The sequence below is a fragment of the Saccopteryx bilineata genome, chromosome 3, assembly GCF_036850765.1.
Source record: "Saccopteryx bilineata isolate mSacBil1 chromosome 3, mSacBil1_pri_phased_curated, whole genome shotgun sequence".
Taxonomy (NCBI): Eukaryota; Metazoa; Chordata; class Mammalia; order Chiroptera; family Emballonuridae; genus Saccopteryx; species Saccopteryx bilineata.
In genome coordinates this window covers 93,651,779-93,674,466 of record NC_089492.1, presented here as the reverse complement: position 1 = coordinate 93,674,466, position 22,688 = coordinate 93,651,779, and the positions used below count along the sequence as shown (strand labels likewise).

The following is a 22,688-nucleotide window of genomic DNA, read 5'->3' as shown; positions in this document are numbered from 1 at the left end:
TGAGATGACAATGAAGTGGTTTACTAAATCCACATGGGTCAAGAAACACCTAACACCCCCTCTCTTCAATACCTTCCCAAGCAGGGCCAGGATTCCCCAGGTAAGGGATCTAAGAAAGCGAACCAGGTGGCAGGAGGAAAGGCAGCTGACTGTGTAGTTGAATCACACTGCGTCCTAAACCCAGAGAATCAGAAATCATCCGTGACAGGCAATGTCTTAGCCCTCCACTGCAAGAGCTGGTTAGGTCCAGCAGAATCATCAGGCCTGCCTGAAACTCAGCTCAGTTTCAGAGAACACTCATTTAAAGTTTTCATTAGAGAAAAAAAAATTAAAAACACTCAAGTATATAGAATAATATGATGGACACTCATATACCCACTACTCAGCTTTGACAATCTACAAATACCTCTCTGACTTCCTGTCTGAAACGGGGCACGTATCATGCTTTTGCTTCAGAGAAACAGAAACAGTAGCCAGGAAATTGCCCACTCACCCAGCCACGAGTGCCGAGTTTACTTACTGGCAACCCACATCATCCTGTTAACTGTTCTGCTATAAAATAATACCTATGTGGTTCTACTCTTGGTACTGGCTCTGAAGTCCCCCAGGTCACCAAAACCATCAGCGCCCTGCAGGAGACTGCACATGCTAGGCCCGAAGAACACTCAGCTCACAGCGGCCACGTCGCTGGGATCCAGCCACAGCTCACGATGAGAGAGCAGCTCGAGACTGACGTCAGGACCTCTAAGTGATGATGAAATTCTTCTCTCTTGCATCAGGAGTCGCTGCCAAGCTGGCCTCACACCTGTCCACATCTCCTGCATTTTTCTTATTGAGTCATCGTGGGCATGTCACATACATCTATCTCACAACCAAAAACTCCCACTCCAAAACCTTATCTTATCTTTAATTATAAAATAAAAATTTTAATGGACTCTTGTCCTTAGGGTCCTTCTGACATTAAAAATCAGCTTAGGTAGAATAGCCAAAGGGAAAGGGAGGCAGCGATATGGGGAAAGAAAGGGGAAAATGGGGGTGGAAGGGTACATGGGACAGGGGCACATGATGAGCTGTGTAGATGGTGTTACACTGAGTGGGACACTTGAAACCATGTCAACACAATAACGTAAAAAAAAATTTTAATCAGCATTTATACTCGATGTTACTGGGAAAAAATTAGCAAATTATTCTCAACACTTGATTGTGATGTGAAAATAAAAATTCCTGCTGGTGGAAACAGCTGAAATAACAAGTTAGTGACACCTAACACTCGCGAGGCCTGTCTTTCAAGCAGTAGCCTATCCAAGGAGTCTGTGAGCATGAGCCTGGGAGGGCCTGGGGAAACCCCATTTCAACTCTGTGATTCTGGAGGTCAGGGCTGAACTGGAAGAGAGGAAAGTGCACTTTACAACCCGGTCTTGGAAGGCCCTTGCGGCTGCCGCGGCAGAGGGATGGCAGCCCAGTGCTCACCAGCAGGGTGGGCAGTTATCCTGAAGCTAATTGATCCAACGCGCCTCTAGACCTTTGGGCCCACACTGTCCCAAACACACTTCACAGAACACGCTGCATTCTGTTCTCAAAGTGTATTTTCAAATATAAGCATTCTACCATTACTGTTTCTTCAACTGACCGGAGACCGAAACGGCCATCAGCATCTGAGGCTCTGGTGGAGACGCCCTACGTCAGGGTCTGCAGCCTGCCGAGCTGAGAAGGACTGCCTAAGAGGAGTCTGGTTGGGATTTCCTACTCTGGGCTTCCCTAACTCACTCGCTCGTCATGTAGTCATTGCCAGCTCTGAGCACCTGCCTTATATGTCAGATGCTGTTTTAGGGATTCAAAGTACTAGGGTAAATTCCCAGCTCATGGGGGATGTAGCCTCTTGCAAACTACTGGACAACAGAGGGTGTAGTGCTGTTTGTCTCACAGGCAGTGTACCTGCAGGGTCCAGAGCCTGGGGTCTGGGGACACTGCTGCTCTGCCACCTTTGAGCTGTTGCATGACCTTGGGGAAGTTACATGACCCCCTCGGTTATGTATTCGGTACTTTGGTTTCTGTGATGGTAATTTGGGATACAGTATCTGCGGAAGAGGGGAGTTTTAAGGACCCAATGAGCTGATGCTCTCACAGCACTTCAGCCTGGCCCCTAGTCAGTGTGCAAGAAATGTTAGCTCCTGTCCTTAAGGGCTGTAAATAAGATGACGCAAACGGTGCTAGATGCCGAGGAAGGCCTAATTGTGCTGCTTTCCTTTCTTGCTTGTAGTTTCCCAGGAGATAAGGACATAGCTTCCGCACGCTTGTACACTTACACTGCAAATTTTACATGCTATTCTGTGCATTTCCACCTTAGCAATTTACAAGAGGCAGAAAATAAAAACAATAAGATCATGAACAAGAGGAAAAGTCGAGAAAAAGCAGCAGAGCAAAATGTAAGGATACAATCAGTCACAGACTTAGAGACCGGGGATGGCTTATCTGTACACCTGAATTGGGTGTTGACAATAACTGGGTAAGACTTAATCATGAGAGTACTTAAGTGCCCATTTAAAAAGCACTTAGGTGCTTGTGAATTGAGTTAGCTGTCAAGTAACAGCCTAGCCCTTACAGGGCCCCCGGGCTCATGTCCCCAGTGCTCCAGGCGTAAGCAAGCACATTGTGCTGTCACTTGGAAGGTCTGTATCTTTAATAACAGCCACAACAAGGCTCTTCCTCCTTGCAGGTCCTAACACACCATATTTGGTAATGCAGTAATTTACTTAGGAAAAAAATAAAACCTAAAACCACAATCCTTGTGTGGGATCCCTTCATATAATCTCAGGCTCTGACTATGCACCTTGGGATTGTAGCTAATAGGGCGAGGGCCAAAATTTGTTATGCAATTGTGCGCAGAGGAATTTACTGTGTGGATAAACTGCATAAATACCAGTGTTTCTGTTTTTCCCTAAGTAATGCTGGCTGACTGTTTACTACACATTAACACCTTGTTTTTATCTTACTGCATCTAATCCTTTTGCTATTATGAAATTGCTTGAAATTCTATTTAACTATGCTGCTAAGAAAAATATTTTCAGATAGTTCTATAGACTTTCTTGGATCCTTCCAACTAAGTCATTTTACCTTGTTTTATTTTGTAAGTTTTTCTTATTATTAATAACAAATAACCCTGTCATCATCTTCAGCTGTGCACTGTTTTCTGCGCCCACACCAAAGAATCTGTCTTCCTATTACATCTTAAAATGAGAGGGTTACTGGAGAGCAAACACAACCTTATATGAAACCCACTAGCTAACGAAGTTAAAAACAGAGGCAGCCTGACCAGGTGGTGGCGCAGTGGATAGAGCGTCGGACTGGGATGCGGAAGGACCCAGGTTCGAGACCCCGAGGTCGCCAGCTAGAGCGCGGGCTCATCTGGCTTGAGCAAAGAGCTCACCAGCTTGGACCCAAGGTCCCTGGCTCCAGCAAGGGGTTGCTCGGTCTGCTGAAGGCCCCACAGTCAAGGCACATGTGAGAAAGCAATCAATGAACAACTAAGAAGTCACAGCGCGCAAGGAGAAACTGATGATTGATGCTTCTCATCTCTCTCTGTTCCTGTCTGTCTATCCCTGTCTATCTCTGCCTCTGTAAAAAAACAAAAAAAACCCAAAAAAAAAACAGAGGCAGCAGCACAACATCAATGAGCTCCTCGAGAACTAGACGATGCAATCTTCTAAAAGGTTTGATGAAGAGCAGGAAGGAGGAGACGTCAGACCAGAACTGGGACCAGAAGGACCCGAGAGCCTGGAATAAAGGTGCGAGCTCTGGCGAGGTGGGGCACACAGGACGGGTGTGAGGCTTGAGAAGCAAACCGGGCACGTGTCCCGAAGGCCTCCTTCCCCTGAGGTCCCCAAGTAGCAGCTAGGAGATCACACCACAAACACCTGGGGTAGTGGTCAAACTGCAAATGATTTCCTCCCTGTGAGGACACTCCCCCCTCTCCCAACAGATACGAAGCCAGAGACAAGGAGGGACTAACAGGGGAACCAGAATTGGGGGTGTGAGTAAACCGAGATGATGCCGGGAGGCAGGGTCAGCAGACAGAAGTGTGGCTGCATCCGACAGACCTCAGTGTATCCCAGCGCAGCCGCGTGACGGCAACCCATCTCGGAGGAAATGATGTAAACCTCTCAAACCTGAATTTCTTCGTCTCTAAAACGGACCAATCAGGCCTCCAGCACAGTGCTGTTGTGCGGAGTCGGTAAAAGCAGGTCCTCGTAGAAAGGGCACTTAAACCCACAGAATCTGAACGTGGACGTTCTTTGTGTCCTAGTTTAAAAAGTAAAACAGCCGAAATATTTTCTGTAAAGTTAACTGGGAGTTGTCCCTTATTCATCTTTGTGTCTAATGGTGTGTGTGGATTCTGGGAGGGTCTTAACAATTTTTTGGAATTCACAGCTAACCAAAGCTGTCATTCTTTTCTCAAACAGTGAAAGATTAAATTACAACTCTGTCCATATGGTGCACACACCACACTCGAAGTGAACAAACTAGCATTCACTCCCTATGCAAACTGCTATATGATGTAGGAATAAATCTGTGAGTTTCACACATTATATTTCTATTCACCGACCGCTCTCCTTCTCGACTCACCATGATCAACATGCCTTCCCCCCCACGGACTTTCAAAAAGGCCCTATTTTTTTTTTTACCAGTTTCTTAGCCTTACTCTCCATTTATGATTCATGATTCGTGACGTTAAAACTGGTTAGTGCTTGATGAATTCCCTATTTCCGTTCTTAATTTTTCTCACGTTATCATGCGCATATTCATACTTAAAATATTTCAAATGGACAACAGATTGTCCACAATTCTTAGGGACAGAGAGTCCCCCCCCCCCTTCATTTGCTTCGACAGGCACCCTTTCTCATAAGGCCAAGTGTCCACCAGGCCCTCATTTTCTGTACACTCCTTTTTCTGGGACTGCAACGCTGCCTTGTGGGGACGGGAGGGGCACCCGTGTGAGGGAGTGGGTGCTTTCTGCACAACTGGTCATCTGGAAGCTATAAAGTTCTGAAGTGTAGCAGCTGTGCTCTGAGCAGAGTAATGGTGAGGGAATCGGTGATGTCAACAGAACTGGAGCCCTCCAGCTTAAATTTTTATATGATTTTTAAGGTCTTTAATAACACTAACCCCTCAGAGGTTAATGAAGCAAGTCAGGCAAACTCTGAAGTCTGGGTTTATGAAAATGTAGAGAGAGAAGCAAAAGAGGCCTTGATCGAGGACCTAAGTCTACTGAATGAGTTTCTGAAAAGAGCTGTCAGTTCCCTTTAATAGCTGTTTTTAAAAATTTTAGAAGAAGCCATCTTCAACACAGATTAATTTCTGACCCACTTTGAGTTCACTTTGCTATGCAAATGAGCTCCTTAATGACGACTCTCTATTGGAGCTGTCAGTAGAAATATTCAACCACTTTGCGTAGTAACAGACAGGGACAGGGGAGTAAGACTGATGTGACTAAGTGTGCAAAGAACCCCTCCCCCCCAGGTAGTGGGAAATGGGCTGAAATCGGGGTTGGGATGTTAGTCTAGTTCAGGACGCCTCAGGCTCCTCTCTATTAAACAGCATGACAGGTAGGGAAGGCAGGAATCAAGAGGTAAGTACAGGCCTGGGAGGCGCTGCAGAGCCATAGCCATGTGAAATCAGAAGTAGAATGGATGCTCAGAGTGAGGTCAGGAGGCAGTGGGAACTGCCTCTAAGGGCCCCAAGTTCTTCTGGCTCCGGGACTCTCGGGCTAACGGAAGCATTACATGTTGAACATGCTATGCTGGCGTCACGGGTCGTATTTCCAATCTACTTCACTGCACTGACTTTTGGATGTTAATCAGATCTGAAGCAAACTGAATTAAAATGCATAATCTTCTTGGAAAGTATTCAGATAAGCACAGTATCTGCAAGTGGTAGAATAAAGACCCCACGATTCTTACTGTAAGTTTGCAACATTTCCCCCAAGTGATTAGTTCTGGCTGTAGGATAAATTTATCTGCAAGTGGTAACAGCATGAAGCAGACATTCTGCCCGAGGAAATAAAAAACCAACCGAACAAGAGCATAATGGCAGGAGCTTATCCGTCAGGAGACACTTGCCAGGGACTCGTTCGAGTCCACGAGGGGTACGTACCTTCGCACACGGGGCAGCACTCCCCAGGCACCTTGACGGGGTTCATGCAGCTCTGTCCGCAGGCTGTGGCCACGCAGTGCGGCTCTCCGTTGATGCACTGGCAGAACGTGCAGTCATCTTCCCGCCACCGTTCTCCATGGTCAAGGATCTTACCGTTGGCATAGCAGCCGGCGGGATTATTCAAAGGATACACTAGATCTAAATTAAAACGTGAGTTCAGAGTAAGACCAAGGGCATGCTACCGCTGAGTTCTGCCTGCACCTGGAGACTTTTCTCCCAGGTTCTGGTTAGCAACAGTTCTTTCCCAGTTGTGATCGATCAGCGGAGCTCAGGGCTGCATGAGGTGTCTCTTGGGGGACATGCAAACGCCGCCACCACACTAACACTGCAATACCCCTGACAGCGCACACACAGGACAGGGCATCCGTGGCACAAGAGCCAATGTGTGGGTGTTATCATTTCACAGAGCTGCACAACTCTGGGCACAGATCTGAGGGTTGGTAGTTAGAAAACTCAGATCCACTTTGGACTCTGACAGTGTCTTCTGAGTCAGCGATTTTCAGGTTTCTTACACCTTCATTTCACTGCCTGTGACATGCAAACAATACTGCCCCTAAGGGTGATACTGTTACTTCTAGGAACAGAACTCTATGTCGCAGAGACCAGTGGTTTTCAGACTTTTTACACTTGGGGATGGTGAAAGGAGAATTATTTCGGGGGCCGCTAAAGTAGAATCATCCTGAGCATAAGAGAATTCGACTTAGATCATTGGGTCTATAATCTTCATACAGCATCATAGTGGTTAACTTTTTTATGGATCAGCACAAAGTTTCTGGTAGACCGGTGGCTGTGAAAACACTGGTGTAGACAGCAGTGAGGAGGGCAGCAGGCTCTCACTGTGAGCTTGCCCCCCACCAGGCAGGTGGAGACAGACTGTGGGTCACTGCTTGTGCCCTGGAAGGAAACCTGTAAACCTAGCCGTCTTTCTTTCTGTGAGCTGAGCAGCCATGGAGCAGTTGAGGCTGGAAGACAGAAGTAGCCAAGGCTACCATAAAAGAAAATGTTTTCTGAGGTTATTGACCAGGGCGTACATGCTGCATACGAAGTTCCCAAATAACGTTATAATGACAGCAACCAGATAATCACTCAATTTGCTTTTTCAGAAACACATAAAATCTGGTCTCAATAAGCAAAGTACTGCTGTTCGGGGAGGGAAGTCCACAGTTTTGAGCTGGGTCCTCTTTCTAGAGAAGTAATAGGGTATGATAAGAAATAGGCCAAAATTTAACATCATGTAGTCACCGCTCTAGAAAGCCAACGAGATGGAAGCGGCTAAGAGACCTGAGTAGATAAGACTATAAATTTCTTTATAGAAAGTACTACATTGCATACTTCAGTTCTACTTTGAGCCTTGATCTGAATTCCAGAAAGTGAGATATAACCAGATCTGTGCCCAGACAACTCGTTATGATTGTTACACAGAGGTTCAGATCTATATTTTTACACCACCAACCGCGAGGTAGTTTCAGAGACTATTACCAACTGGGGATGGCTAGGGAACAAATCAACGGGGAAGGTTCAAAGTCTGATGTCATTTTTAAAAATCCCAATGACACCTAAAAAGTGAACCACCTTTCTCTTATGTTGGCTAAAATGATTTCTAACAGGGGAAGGACTTCACTGCCATGAGCTACTGTTCAGTGTTAGGAATGCAGTCTATATACTTGAAACATGTTCAGATCTTCAATAGGATGTACTAAATAGAGCTTGAACATTGAAAAGGGTTTTAGGAACAGAGAAAAGTATGGCACATGGCATGGCATTTTGTCCTCTCATTTCAGGGGTCAGTCAATTCTGACATGTCTGACTCCAGACTGGGGGTCTGTGGCCTAGTCCGGACAAGCAGGCTCATGTGACCTCTCTACTAGGGAAACAGAGCAGTGTGAACAGGCAAGAGATGGTGTCAGGCAGGATGTATTGTTCCTGGCTTCACCGTAAACTCAGACAAGTGACTACTTTTCTGAGCTTTAGTATCTGAATCCCTAAAAGGTATGGGTTGTCGTAAATGAAATTCAGCTATTCTGAAATGTTTATTATTTCTGAGTACCAGACATGGGAGGGCAGAGCCTGTTTGGAAGAAGGGAAAAGAGAGTCTTTTGTTCAGGGCCACACCTGACACTTGGTTGGGCCGTGAACTGGTGTCACCACCGTGCCACATGACCCTACTCTCAGCACCACCTCTTCTCAAAGGAGGGGAAGCAGCAGGGTCCCGAGCCCACATGGTGGGGTGTGGGGGATGGAAAGGACACAGGGGAGCTCCTCTCGGAGCAGGCTGGCTAAGACTGTCCCGTCCTAGCTGAGCAATCCAAGGAGAGCAGGAGGGGAATTCTAGTGTCAGGGTGAACAGAACGTCCCCAGGACTTGCTAAAGAACTGCTGGAACTGCAGGGGAGGAACAGAAAGGACTTCTGGGAAATCTTCTGTTGACCTGTGGAGACAGGTGACCTGCTGTGTACACCCAGGGCATAACTTCCCCAAGGGCTGTAGTTACAGAGTCTACATGACATTATCAAAGTCCTAAAAGATAGACTACCATGTCATAAAAAAGGAACTCCTTCAGTAATCCTCTATTTTGGGGTGAGACTGAATTAGGTCAGTTCTGACACTCCAACTCTGCGCCACGAATATTACCAATCTTTAATTAGCACGCTTCTCACCTTCACATACGGGGCAGCACTCCCCTTCGGGCACATAGTACCTCTCGCAGCTCAGCTCCCCACACTGGGCAGTGAAGCAGACGGAAACGCCCCCTTGGCATCGGCAGAACCGACAGTTGTCCATTCGAAACATATCTCCATCATAATATTCCACATTGTTGAATACACAGGCTGGCTTTGTTTCTGAAAGGAGTTCAAACAAGGCAAAGTCAAAGTCATTTCTGAGCAGTGTCTGTCCCCTTATGTTTTTCAAACAGCCTCTAGAAACTTCTGTCTCTTAGCAGGGGGTTATATCCCAATGGAAATTTATTAAATGCTATATGATTTTTTTTGTAATAATAAAATCAATATAAAGTAAAATAAACAAAACATTGTTTTCCGAGGAATCGAGATTCCCTTTAGCAAAATCTATACTGACTCTCCCCTACTCCAAATGAAGGGAGCCACTTGATCATGACACTCACATCACTGATAGGTGCTTCAAGGAGATTACAATTTGTTTTGTTAAACTGTTCTCTACCTCAAACAAATGATCCTGTCTTCACATTAGGTTTTGCCTCAAAACATTTAGGGAGGCCTTTTTGGAGGTGAGTGTCTTCTGTTTCTCCAGTGTCCTCAACTCTATTCTTTTCTCATTGTGTGTGGTTTAATCATTTGTAATTTTAATATACTGCTCACCAGAATTAGGGGATATTTCAAAATGAATATGAAGTGATAAAAAAGCAGCATTTGATGGTTTTTAATTAAACAACATCAGAAAAGCAAATGACAAGTCAAAGAAAGTTGTTCAATTATGCAAATGAGATGCAAAACCAACTTTTATTTCACTGGTGAAAATGCACTATGCAAATGGCTGAAAGCACTGGAGTATCTGCACGTTCCCCGATCCCCTAATTTTTGTGTACTTAGTGTTTAATAGGGCTCTTTCTACAAGCATCACTTTAGCTAATCCCAGTAGCAAAAGTCTGATAGTAGATTTTTATTATCCCGAGTTTAGAACTGAGGAGATCCTAGGTCATTTGCTGAAGTCACACATTTAGCAAAGAACAGAAGCCACAGTGGTCCTTGGGCTGAAGTCTTGTGAACTGTCCATTGTGTTTCAAGGTCTTGCTTTGCTAAGGACTCAAGGACCTACATTTAGAATTCTCATCATGGCCCTGGCTGGTTGGCTCAGTGGTAGAGCGTTGGCCTGGCGTGCGGGGGACCTGGGTTCGATTCCCGGCCAGGGCACATAGGAGAAGTGCCCATTTGCTTCTCCACCCCCCCCTCCTTCACTCTCTGTCTCTCTCTTCCCCTCCCGCAGCCAAGGCTCCATTGGAGCAAAGATGGCCCGGGCGTTGGGGATGGCTCCTTGGCCTCTGCCCCAGGCACTAGAGTGGCTCTGGTCACGGCAGAGTGACGCCCCGGGGGGGGCAGAGCATCGCCCCCTGGTGGGCAGAGTGTTGCCCCTGGTGGGCGTGCCGGGTGGATCCTGGTCAGGCGCATGCGGGAGTCTGTCTGACTGTCTCTCCCCGTTTCCAGCTTCAGAAAAATACAAAAAAAATATATATATACAAAAAAAAAATTCTCATCATGATACCAATGATTTAAAATCTTTTTCTCTACCCTGAAAAACTCTTCCTACATTCATTCCTTATGTTTAATTTTGGTTGACTTAAAAGAACTCCCACTAGACTCCTACTAAAGACATCAAACAACAACAAAACAAAAAACTATAGATCAATATTTCTCGTGAATACAGATATAAAAATCCTCAAAAAAGAATTACTAACAGACTGATTCAGCAACATATAAAAAAGATTAAATACCACAACGAAGTGGCATTTATTCCAAGAATGCAAAGTTGGCCTAACATCCAGAAATCAATTAATATAATATGGCATGTCAACAGAATAAGACAAAAAATACACACACACACAATCAACTCAATGACACAGAAGAATCATTTGGCAGATTCATATATCATTTCATATACCAAAAAAAAAAAATTTAAGAACAGAAAGGACTATCCTCAAATTGGTAAACGGCGCCTAAGAAAAAGTCACAGCTAACATCATACTTAGTAGCGAAAGACAGAACACCTGAGATCAGAAATGAGACAATGATGTCCACTCTTAACACTACGATTCAACACTGTACTGGAAGGTCTAGTAAGGCAATTAGGAATCAAAACTAATTAAGTTCAACAAAATTTCAGGGTAAAATTGCAACTCAAACTGTGTATCTCAGGGGTCTCAAACTCGCGGCCGTGCGGCCCGCCCACCAATTTTGTGCGGCCCGCAGACTAATCAAACTTCGTGGATTAATCTGCGGGCCAGTCTGCGGGCCGCACAAAATTGGTGGGCGGGCCCATGCGGCCGGCGGGCTGCGAGTTTGAGACCTCTGGTGTATCTACACACTAACAGTGACCACAGCAATGAACAATCTGAAAATGTTATTAAGAAAATAATCCAATTCACATTAGCATTGAAAAGAATAAAATATTTAGTAATATATTTATAAATGAAGTACAAAATGTGTCTGAAAATTGTAAAGCATTGTTTAAAGAACTGGAAGAAAGCCTAAATAAAAGGAGACTTCTTATGTTCATAAACTGGAAGGTAATATTGTTAGAATAAAAATATTTTCAAAATTGATCTACATATTCAATGCAATCACTGTCAAAACACTATCTAGTTTTGTAGAAATTACAGGCTAATCCTAAAATTCATATGGAAATGAAACAGACTCAGAATTGTCAAAACAATCTTGAAAAGAAGAACAAAGTTAGAGGACTAAGCCTTTCTAATTTTAAGACCTAATACACCAGGGGTCGGGAACCCTTTTGGCTGAGAGAGCCATGAACACCACATATTTTAAAATGTAATTCTGTGAGAGCCATACATTGACCTGTGTACGTTACGCATTATCCAATAAAAATTTGGTGTTGTCCCAGAGGACAGCTGTGATTGGCTCTAGCCACCCACAACCATGAACATGAGCAGTAGGAAATGAATGGATTGTAATACATGAGAATGTTTTATATTTTTAACATTATTATTTTTATTAAAGATTTGTCTGTGAGCCAGATGCAGCCATCAAAAGAGCCATATCTGGCTCATGAGCCATAGGTTCCTGACCCCTGTACTACACAGTGCTTCAGTAATCAAGATAGTATCATACTGGCAAGTAAACTCTTACATTTATTGACTTTTGACAAGAATGCCAAGAAAATTCATTGAGGGAGAGAACTATCTTATCAATAAATGGTGCTGGGGCAACGGATATCCACATGGAATAAAAACGAGAATGAAACACTATGCATCACATCGTATGCAAAAACTAACTCAAGATGAATCACAGAGCTATGATCTCACTGTTATTGCTACAACTCTTAGAGCTCTTAGAAGAAAACAGAAGTAAATCTTTGTGACTTTGGATTAAGCAATGGTTTCTTAGATATGACACCAAAAACACAAGCAATGAAAAAAATATAGTTAAATTGGACTTCATCAATTTCTGTGCTTCAAAGAACACCATCACCTGACCAGGCAGTGGCGCAGTGGATAGAGCATCGGACTAGGATGCAGAGGAACCAGGTTCGAGACCCCGAGGTTACCAGCTTGAACATGGGCTCATTTGGTTTGAGCAAAAGCTTACCAGCTTGGACCCAAGGTCGCTGGCTCGAGCAAGGGGTTACTCGGTCTGCTGAAGGCCCATGGTCAAGGCACATATGAGAAAGCAATCAATGAACAACTAAAGTGTCTCAACAAAAAACTGATGATTGATGCTTCTCAGCTCTCTCCCTTCCTGTCTGTCTGTCCCTATCCCTCTCTCTAACTCTATCACTCTGTCTCTGTTTTAAAAAAAAAAAAAGACCACCATCATGAAAGTACAAAGATAACGCACAGAATGGGAGAAAATATTTGCAAAGTATATGCTGGGAGAAAGGAGTTATATCCAGAATATATAAAGGACTCTTAAAACTCAACAAAAAATAACTGAAACTAAAAAACAAGCAGACATTTGAAGAGACATTGTTCCAAATAAAATATAGAAATGGCCAATAAGCACATAAAAAGATGCTCAACACCACTGGTTATTAGGGAATACAAATCAGAGTCACTTCTATGCTTAGATGGCTATAATCAAAAAGATGTAGATAACAACAAGTATTGATGAGGATGTAGAAAAACTGGAACTTTCCTACACTGCTGGTGAGTGTTAAAGGGGCAGCTCCTCAAATATTAACTACAGAGTCACCATATAATCCAGCAACTCCACCCCTAGGTATGTACCCAAGAGAAATGAAAATACATACCAACATAAAAACTGTATGTAAATGTTCATAGCAGTGTTACTCACAAGAGCCAAAACAAAGGGCAGAGGGCAGGGGGGACAAGCTCAGTGTCCACCGTCTGATGCATGGGTAAACAAAATGAGTACCGGTATATCCACACAACAAAATATTTCTCGGTCAAAGAAAGGAATGCAGTTCTAATACATACCCTAACATGAATGATCCTTGAAAACATTAAGTGAAAGAAGCCAGCCACAAAAGACCTATTGCATGATCCTGTTTCTATGAGATGGCCACAACAGGCACATCTACAGGGACAGAAAAGTAGATTACTGGTTGTCTCGGTCTGGGGGCTTTGGAAGGAAATGGGGAAGGACCACTAAAGAATTCCAGAGTATTGGGGGGGGGATTAAGGTGATCAAAGTATTTTAAAATTTATTGTGATGATGATCACACAACTCTGTGAATATATTATAAAATTACTGTATTGTACAACTTCACTTAATGAGTTGCGTGGTATGTGTTTCAAGAAATCTGGTAAAATCAAAATACTCCCAAGCTGAAGAAAGTTCTGAGCTAACATGCCCTGCTTAATAAGGTGTGGAAGACAGGATAATGATACAGACATTTCACACGGACTCCTCTGTCCATCATCAGAGGAGTTCTTAATGTGCTGTCCTGCATGTTGGAGACAGACTCTCAATGTGCTTTAATTTGAGTCTATTTACAATTGTATTGCACTTAAGGACAATGACTTCCACGTTTGATTTTGTAATAAGCTTGTAGAGAAGACAGAAGAAACATTAATATACATTTCTTTAGTGAGGAAAATGAAATGTAAAGAGAGTAGGTGACTTGCGTAGAGTCACGTAACTAGTCAGAGGAGAGCTGTGCGTGTGTGTTCACACTGGTTGTAAACGTGTCTGAACCTCTTCCCCACAGCTTGCTGGAAGGAATATTTCTTCTTTTAGAAAACTGATGTTATGTTAAAAAGAATCATCTCACCCTGGCTGGTTGGCTCAGTGGTAGAGCATTAGCCTGGCATGTGGAAGTCCTGGGTTCAATTGCCAGTCAGGGCACACAGGAGAAGTGCCCATCTGCTTCTCCACCCTTCCCCCTCTCCCTTCTATCTCTCTCTTCGCCTCCCGCAGCCAAGGCTCCATTGGAGCAAAGCTGGCTTGGGCGTTGAGAATGGCTCCATGGCCTTCGCCTCAAGAGCTAGAATGGTTCTGGTTGCAATGGAGCAATGCCCCAGATGGGCAGAGCATCGCCCCCCAATGGGCATGCTGGGTGAATTGTGGTTGGGCACATTTAGCTATACTAATCTTAGCTAAGATCAGAAGGATCTGAAAAGTTAGACCAGAAGTTCCAAAATACAGAACATTGAGTGCTTTTACAAATCAAACCTGCATGTTGGGGAGTGGGGCAAAACACTGCAGTCTCACCCAATGCTGAGCATCCATTCAAACTTGAGAAAAAAATTTTATAAGCCAATCAATATTAATTACTTAGGTGCATTAATCAACCACATCTACCATCTGGGTGAAGCCACAATTCTTGGTGCAAGATTTGAAGAAGTCCAGGTTAGAAGATTCTGGTCACTAATAAAATGGCTCCAGATGAACTTGTTTCTACAATGAGGTGTGCAGGAGGGGATGGCATTGTTGTGCGATCCAGGGCAGTGAGGGTTCACTTGCTGACACCCAGAGGGCCAGGGAGTGGAATTTAGGGACATGGAAAGCCCCCAAAAAACACAGCTTAGAAAACATGACTGATTTCTTTGGAATAAAAAAAGAAGTCACACAACATAATGAAAGTCCTGTTCGATGCCGAGGGAAATTTATAGAGGCTCTTTAGAAAAGTGTGGGATGAAAAGGCTGGCAGTGGCCCCTGGGGAGCAACAACCAATGACTTCTTCACCTGTCGGGGTGGCGGCGAATCTCAGGACAGCGTGGAGAGATCATCACAACCTCTACAATAGGAGAATTCAAATGGCCGTGGAAAAGAAAAAAATATTACAAAGAGATAATTTACTATATAATTTGTACTTTTCAATGCAGAGATGCATAAAGTGTCTTTTTACTGATTTTTTTTTTCTGTGTGTTTTGTGTCTGCCCAATTAACTTTTATGTTTCCAGGTTCTGAAATCTCCTCTTCCTTCTTTAATACATTCCAGAACTCCTGAAAAAGAGCCTGCTGGTATTGACTGTTAATAACCTCCACTGCTTGCCAAATGATGCTGATGGGCAGATGGTGATAGATACATAATGCTAATGAAGGAAGAGACTAAAATGCAGACCTTTACATCAGCTCTGAAGAAATCTAAACAGATACCGTTGCTGCTTTTTCTCTTCAATCTTTCAGTAGAAAATGGCTAATATCTTGCCTCTGGTCTCAGCTCACTGACGGTGAGCTTTATAGGAAGACAAGAGGGTATCGACATCGTAAGCCAAAGGGAGACCACTGTAAACCAGATGAGAAATATCTGAAAATTTCTCCATCAGTCAACAGCAAACTGATACAATCACAAAGGCAGGGTGCATGGACTAAAAACCTTTTTTTTTTCTTCTTGATGAGGGAATGGAGTTTGTGTGCTACAGTACGCCAAGCAGATACTGTTTTGGGATAAGGAAAAGAGAACAATACTTATAAGGGGTTGCAAAGGCTTGTGCCACTCTTCAGTAAAATTAGCTTGATCAGGCCCCAGGAACAGGACAGGTGCTCAAGAAATACGCATTTCTCTCAAGTGCCATATTCTCTCTATGACTACAGAAATAAACAGTATGTCCCTAGAAGCATTACTGCTATACAGACAATGCGTTCTCAATAGATACTTCTGCACTAATTTTCTTACTAACAGACTTTGGGTCTGACTTTTCTAGGCCAAAATGTTACGTGAGGATCAAGCTGACTTTGGGTATGGCTCGCTGGTCAGTGATCCATTTCACATGTTAGTTTCTGAGGCTGGAAGAGCCCGTTATTAGCTAGGACACTCAAATCAAAATGTTCTATTTTGTGGAGACTTTTGTCATACACTTACCGAAGAAACCAAATGATATTTCACAGTCTACGCCTGAGATTTCAAACCCTAAAGCCTCCAGGGATGACAGAGGTGGACCAGCATAGGACAACAGGGTGTGTTGGGATAAAATCGAGAACACATGCCCATCTAAAAGGAAGGGTAGTCTCTTGGCTCCAGCTGACAGCTGATAAAAAGTTTTGTTTGCGGGCTGGAGCAGACACAGAACTCTTTCGTGAAGGATGTCTGGGATTGTTCCACTGTTGTTATGAAAATCATCCTTCTAGGTGATGATTTTGATGGCTTCTTAGTTTATATAAAAGGAGCTCGAGCATACTGTCTGCTCCTTTGGTTTCTAAATAACAGGGCTCTCGTTCCACCAACACCTCACGAGTCCTGCCCTCAGCCCCCGTCAGAGAATGCAGTCACAACCTGTCACAATCTGGCTGGCAACCCTCCCAGCCTTCCGCCAAAACCAAGCCAAAACAAACCCAACCGCAAAGGGAGGTAATGTTTATAGAGAATGTTCTCTCCACCTATTCATCCCGGGCGGTTGTTTTCAAAACTCAGGAGTTCTTGAATTCTCTGTGAATATTTTTTAATCTTGTGTTTTCACTTTAATGTGTATCTTAAAAAAAAAATAATGTAAGCACACGGATCATGTGGAAGGCAGCTCAGGAACTGGGTGGGGGCTGCCGCACAACCTCCGTTTCTGCACGTGGGGTCTGTTATGCTCACGTTCACCCGCTGCCCTGGGAACTGGGCTTTCTGGAGCTATTCCTCCACGCTGGGGAATTCTCAAAATTGAGGGATGATGCAGCAGGCATCTAGGTTCCAGCTGTGTGTCAAAATGATCTCAGAGAACTGGTTTCACCGAGTTGCATTTTCACCTTTTCCTTTTTTATTGAGACGGGCAGCCACAGAAAACCAGTTTCTGCACTGGTGGTATTAGAGCAACAGAGGACATTATCTACAGCATCCTCTTCAGTTTCCATGTGATAAGAGTATCACCCTGTCCAGTGGCCTTCTTGTTTCTAAAAATCAGAATAGTTAATCTGACTATATTTCCCTTTTATTTTTATCTATTGATTTTAGTGAGAGAAAAATGGAGAGAGGGAAAGAGAGAGACAGGAACATCAATCTGTTCCTGTATGTGCCCTGACTGGGGATCAAACAGGCAGCCGCTGTGCCTTGTGATGATGCTCTAACCAACTGAGCTATCGGGTTGGGGCTATATCTCCTGTTCCCTCTGGTGGCCAGGAAGCCCAAAGCCTGCCTTGATGTTTAACTCAGGCAATCGGAAAGATACAACACCTGGGGTCTGCATGTCGGTGGGCACTTTCTTTTTGTTTTCTATTTTCAACCTGTATGTACTACTCTATGGCTCTGATTTCCTTTACTTATCAATATTTTACCACTATGTTATTGTACCTGTTCTCATCAAGTTGCTCAAGTCTTTTATGTAAGCAAGGCTTTACATACATACATGGTGGGCAAAAGTAGGTTCCCAGCTGTAAGTGAAATGGTTTTTATTCTTGTATTATTATTTTCCACATAAACTGTAAACCTACTTTTGCCCAACCCTTTATACACACACACACACACACACACACACACACACACACACACACACTAGACCTCTGCTTTTCAAGGTGATAATAATGAATCTTTGATATGTACTATCCTTGATGGCAATCTCATGACAACAGTCAGATTTTCCCAAGGCACTGGGTAGCAAATAAGTAACACCCCCTTCAAATATGAGTATGTGTGTGTAGGGCAGGTGTACGTGCTCATGAATATATCATAAGAAGTCAAATACAGACTTTCAGACAGGACGTCCTTAAACATTATTCTGTAGGATTATGGACCTTCATAGTATGAGAGTTTCTAGTCTCACCTACAACTGAATGACTAATGTAGTAATAGAGACACTCACAGCAGGACAAGAAATAAGACAAAGATCAGCACCTAACAGGTTTACGGTGGCAAGAAAGAGGCACCACTAGCAATGCTGTGACTGGGCTTTGTCATCTCAACATTGTCTCACAGCAGAGGGAAGGGCCCGTTCCCGAAGTCAGAGCTCTGTAAAGAGGGAGGCAATAAACAGGGGCAGGCCCAGAAGATCAAGCCAAGCCACCGAGGTGGGGGTGCCATCCTTAGCCGTCCGAGCCCCACCCTGTAAGAGCGAGACATAAAGTGCACACCCTGAGAAGAAAGGCGTGGCGCGGCTTCCGTAACCGAGGAGCAGGGGAGAAGAGAGGCACCCCTCTTCGTCATCCAGAGCACACAACAGCAGACTGGATCACCAGAGGTGGTACTTCCAAGGGACAAATGACCTCAGCTTAAAGCGAAGGGGCAGTAAAAGATGGAGGAGTCCCACAAAGTCACCTGCCTTGGGCTGGTGTTAAAACAGCCTCCTCTAGAGGGAACCAGGACGGTCTGAGCAGTGGGTCTGACTCTCGCTCCCTAATCACTTTGGTGGCCTGCAAGCGGGGAGCTCACCCAACAAAACCTGGGTGTGCTCCGTGATACAGAGCCTATGCTAATGTCCACTGCTGCGGGATAGGCTGCCATCCTCTGCCAGTTCAGGATCTAGAATGACTGACAGACAGACAGCAGGGTGATGGGTACCGGAAGGGATCACACCTGAGCTGCTGGGAGCCCAGGATATGGAGCGACTATTTCTATCTCAAATGGTATGAGCTAAACAGTCACAGAAAATCACCGACAATCAATTAAATCGCAGAGGTACCAGAGAAAAAATGGTCTGCTTGGCTGTTGGCTGGTGTGGAGACCTTAGTCCTGGCTGGCTGCTGGCACAAGTGTGGACAAGCACTGAGAGGAGATGTCTGTGTGCACGTGGAACACTGCACTGTGCTTGTGCTCACACGGCCTCTTGAGTCAGGAAGCTCACCTCCCCTTCCCCATTTCCTGGAATGTCCAGCACAGTGTACTCGGATGCGAACAGGAGGTGGGAATACAAAATAGTAAGACTATTGGCTCCTGAGGCACAACTCTAAGTGCTTCACATATAAAATTGCACTTAATTTACTGCCATTCACTCCATTTTACAGATGTGAAAACTGAGGCCCAGAGAGGCCAAGAGATGCCCAAATTAAATGGCTGGTGATTGGAGGAACCCTTTTCCTACTAAGGTCATTTGGTTCCCGACTATGTTCTCTCTGAACCACAGAGCCATCCTACAAACATTTCAAAACAAAGCAAAACAAAACAACATGCAGCCACTGGACTAAAACTTACAGGACACAATGAAATAGGACTCAACTGGCAAAATCCTATCTCTTGGGGGAGGGGAGGCTTGGGAGGAGGGCAGACAATCTTCCGAACTGATCTTATAGGCAGTAGTTGGTTTGGACATTTCTATATGTGCAACTTTGTTGTACTTGTCCAAATTCATCTTCATGTTCCTTGTGAGTCCAGGTGTTGACTAAGCAATGCTCTATAATTATTGACATCTCACTTGAGTTTCACTCTTTTTCTTCGGAAAATTCTGATGGAGGGGCAGGTTTTAGGTTCTCCTTCTTTCTAGCATCTAAATTCAATAAAGCCCCTGTCACCCAACACCAGACGCTCTCACGAAAGGTGAAAGGGAGCGGTGGATTCTATTTGAAGGAATCTTGTGACTGGGGAATCCTATTTCTGGGCTACAAGGCTCGAACTGAAAGCAGGCCAACGCTAGTGATCACGACCAAACACTGGTCAGATGTTCTCACTAAGCAGGAAGGTGTTAAACTAGAGGAACCACGTCTTTTCTGTTTCAGATTGCGGTAGCTCCAACGTGCTGCTACTTCCATCCACTACTTCCTGACAGCAGCGAGATGAGGGGAGAGTGACAGAGGAATCTGACACGGGTTCCATGATCATTTCTTTCTTTTTCTTTTTTTTGTATATCCTAAAATTGCTTTTCTACTGAAACACAGCAGAATATGACAGCTACATGCAATCTGCTATCATGTTTCCAAAATTCTTTCTGATGGATGGAATGCTGATTCCCTAACATCCTTTACTGCAAGCTGGGGTTTTAACCAAACCTCCTTTCTGAATGAGTTTCATCAAGTCCCTGAGCATATTCCCTGCTGTATAAAAGGCAGAAGGAGCTAGAATGAACCCTCCCTCCTCCTCCTCCTCCTCCTCCTCCTGCACAAATGTACACTCCCTAAGAACAAGAGAAACCCCACGTACCATTAACACATTCAAAGACATCACAGCACTTTCCAGGTGTCCCATCTCCACGAGAGACTATGCGGGGAGTGGATCCCGCCTCACACATGGGGAAACCACAAAAGCCAGTGAGACACTCGCATCTGAAACCAAAGAAAAAGGAAGGAAAACCCCATGAATAAACAACAACATTGAAGTCGGGAGACCACAAAGTAGCTGTGGCAAACTAACTCCACTGTATGACACTGTCCTGTTTATCTGGTGTCCCTGGGGAATGGGGAGGGGACTCTAACGTAATTTGCATTGCACATAACAAAGGCTCATCTAGTTAATATACACCCCGATTTTTAACTTTTACCATTTTGACAGAAATATTCCCAAAATGCATTACACGTTATTTCTTACTTAACTAGACCAGTATTGAGCATAACATTTTCTTGATGACTCGGGGCGATTTTTCTATGGATACATTATGTTCTTCCACAAATCAGTGAGGCTTGTGCAGGCTCAGCTTTAGAATGACTGCTCTTGAGTTCACTGGCTCCTTTTGCTGCTTTGTTGCTGACCTTTAGGTATTTTTTCAGAGACTTTTCTGGCTCCTCTTTCAACTATTAAGTTATTGGCTTTTCAGTCTTTCTTTCTTTAGTGTGTGTGTGTGTGTGTGTGTGTGTGTGACTGAGTCTAGTAGCACTCTCACGCTGATCCACACGAATTAATTTATAACCGTGTCTAACAGAAGAAACTGACTCTGAGTGAAGACTGAGGAGCGCTTTATAAGTAAGGGGCCCACGCTTCTGTAAGGGGGCTTTGTGACAGCCATGGGGAAGACGAAAGTAAGAATTCTGGGCCCTTCGGAGCTGCATGCATGCACATCACCACATGCACCAATGAGGTACCCAACCATTTGCAGGCCAGTTCTGCTGGCTGCCACCCAGAACTTCAGTTCTGCTGACACTGGCCTAAACACAGGAGAAAAAAAAAAAAAAAAATATATATATATATATATATGGCAGGTAAAAATGAGAGGAGGAGAAACTGTGACCAGCAGTGGGCTGCTGGTCTGTTAGGATGAAGGAGGAGGCAGGAAATGAGGAGCTGGGGAAAGCGGCTGTCAGAATGTGAGTGCTATACAGGGAAGGGACAGCGAGCAAGCGGCCTGGGACTCCCCTGGAAACGGAAGTGCAGCCACGGAGGGTGGAGAGGATGACTTAGGGAGTTCCCAGGTAGACAGCAGGGAAAGGACGATGTCCAGAAAGGAGGCATCCTTACAGGAAGCAGTGGGGGGGGGGTGTCCAAGATCAGGAGAAGGTAACATTCCCAGCAGTGAAGAACGATGAATGCCTTTGGTAATTCCACTTGATCCCCCACTTCTTATGTAAGTCATTATATTGTTCATCTATTGTTTTTTGTATCTCTGAGAAGTTAAAATAGTCCTGTGGTACACAGAAACCTCAATAATCGGGCCCAGAGGCTTAATTACATTTCTAGGCAACCATAGAACTAAAAGGAAACAAATGCAAGTTAAAATTAGCATGAAAGATCATTAAAACCACTGGAAAGGTGTGAATGCGCTCCCTGCAGGCCACCCTCTCAGACTTCTTCCATGTGGGGTGACGGTTATATTGGATTCCTGGGAGAAGAGGGTGTGAGATAATTAAGGTTTTGCTGCAATGGTATCTCTACGTCTGGTTTATAATAAACATCTGCCTGTTTTCTGCGAGGGGAGCTGGGAGCTTTCGCTTTACAATCTGTGTTCCTACAGGACAATCACCTCCGAGGACTTGAGTAAACATGAACTGGGCGCTTAGTCCCTAGAGAGGTTACCTGATAGTCTGTCACCTTTATGTGCCCAGCCGCTGCAGTATTAAGCACATAATCATAACACTGTGATATCACAGTAGCAATATACTGTTTACATTTATTGCAATTGACACTCTCGGTATTGAGAGGCCATTCCCTGACCCCAATATCTGGATGGGATTACAATGAAAGGTTCCTACAAGAATGGCTGGGATTCACATTCTTGCCTACTGATGTGTACCAATCATTCTAATTTAAACACCAAAGAGCATACAATCAACCAACCCCCCCCCCCAAATTCTCATGTCCTTCAGCCCTTCAGCGACCTTTGCTGGACACCTATGTGCCCTTATGTGCCCGGCTCTCTGCCAGGCTGTCAGGAATCACGCCAACATGACGACCATAACCAAACTGCTCTAGGTCTTCTTTTCTCCCTTTAGCATTTGATCTATGTGGCAACATTTAATTATCTCTTCTTTTCCTAGAGACCCACATAACATCTCTGGCATGCTGCAGAATACCTGAAACTGCACACAACT

At 44.3% G+C, this 22,688-nt stretch overlaps 1 protein-coding gene across 3 annotated transcripts in view; it reads right to left on the bottom strand.

Annotated features, from left to right (window-relative positions):
- Positions 1-22,688, bottom strand: part of CRIM1 (cysteine rich transmembrane BMP regulator 1) — a 194,076-nt gene that overhangs the window by 62,566 nt on the left and 108,822 nt on the right. For all 3 annotated transcript variants that reach the window (XM_066266890.1, XM_066266892.1, XM_066266891.1), the window contains exons 5-7: positions 20,371-20,492; positions 8,867-9,049; positions 6,151-6,348 (exon numbers count right to left, since the gene is read on the bottom strand). In XM_066266890.1, the coding sequence (XP_066122987.1) occupies positions 6,151-6,348; positions 8,867-9,049; positions 20,371-20,492 (503 nt within the window). The remainder of the gene's footprint in view (positions 1-6,150; positions 6,349-8,866; positions 9,050-20,370; positions 20,493-22,688) is intronic.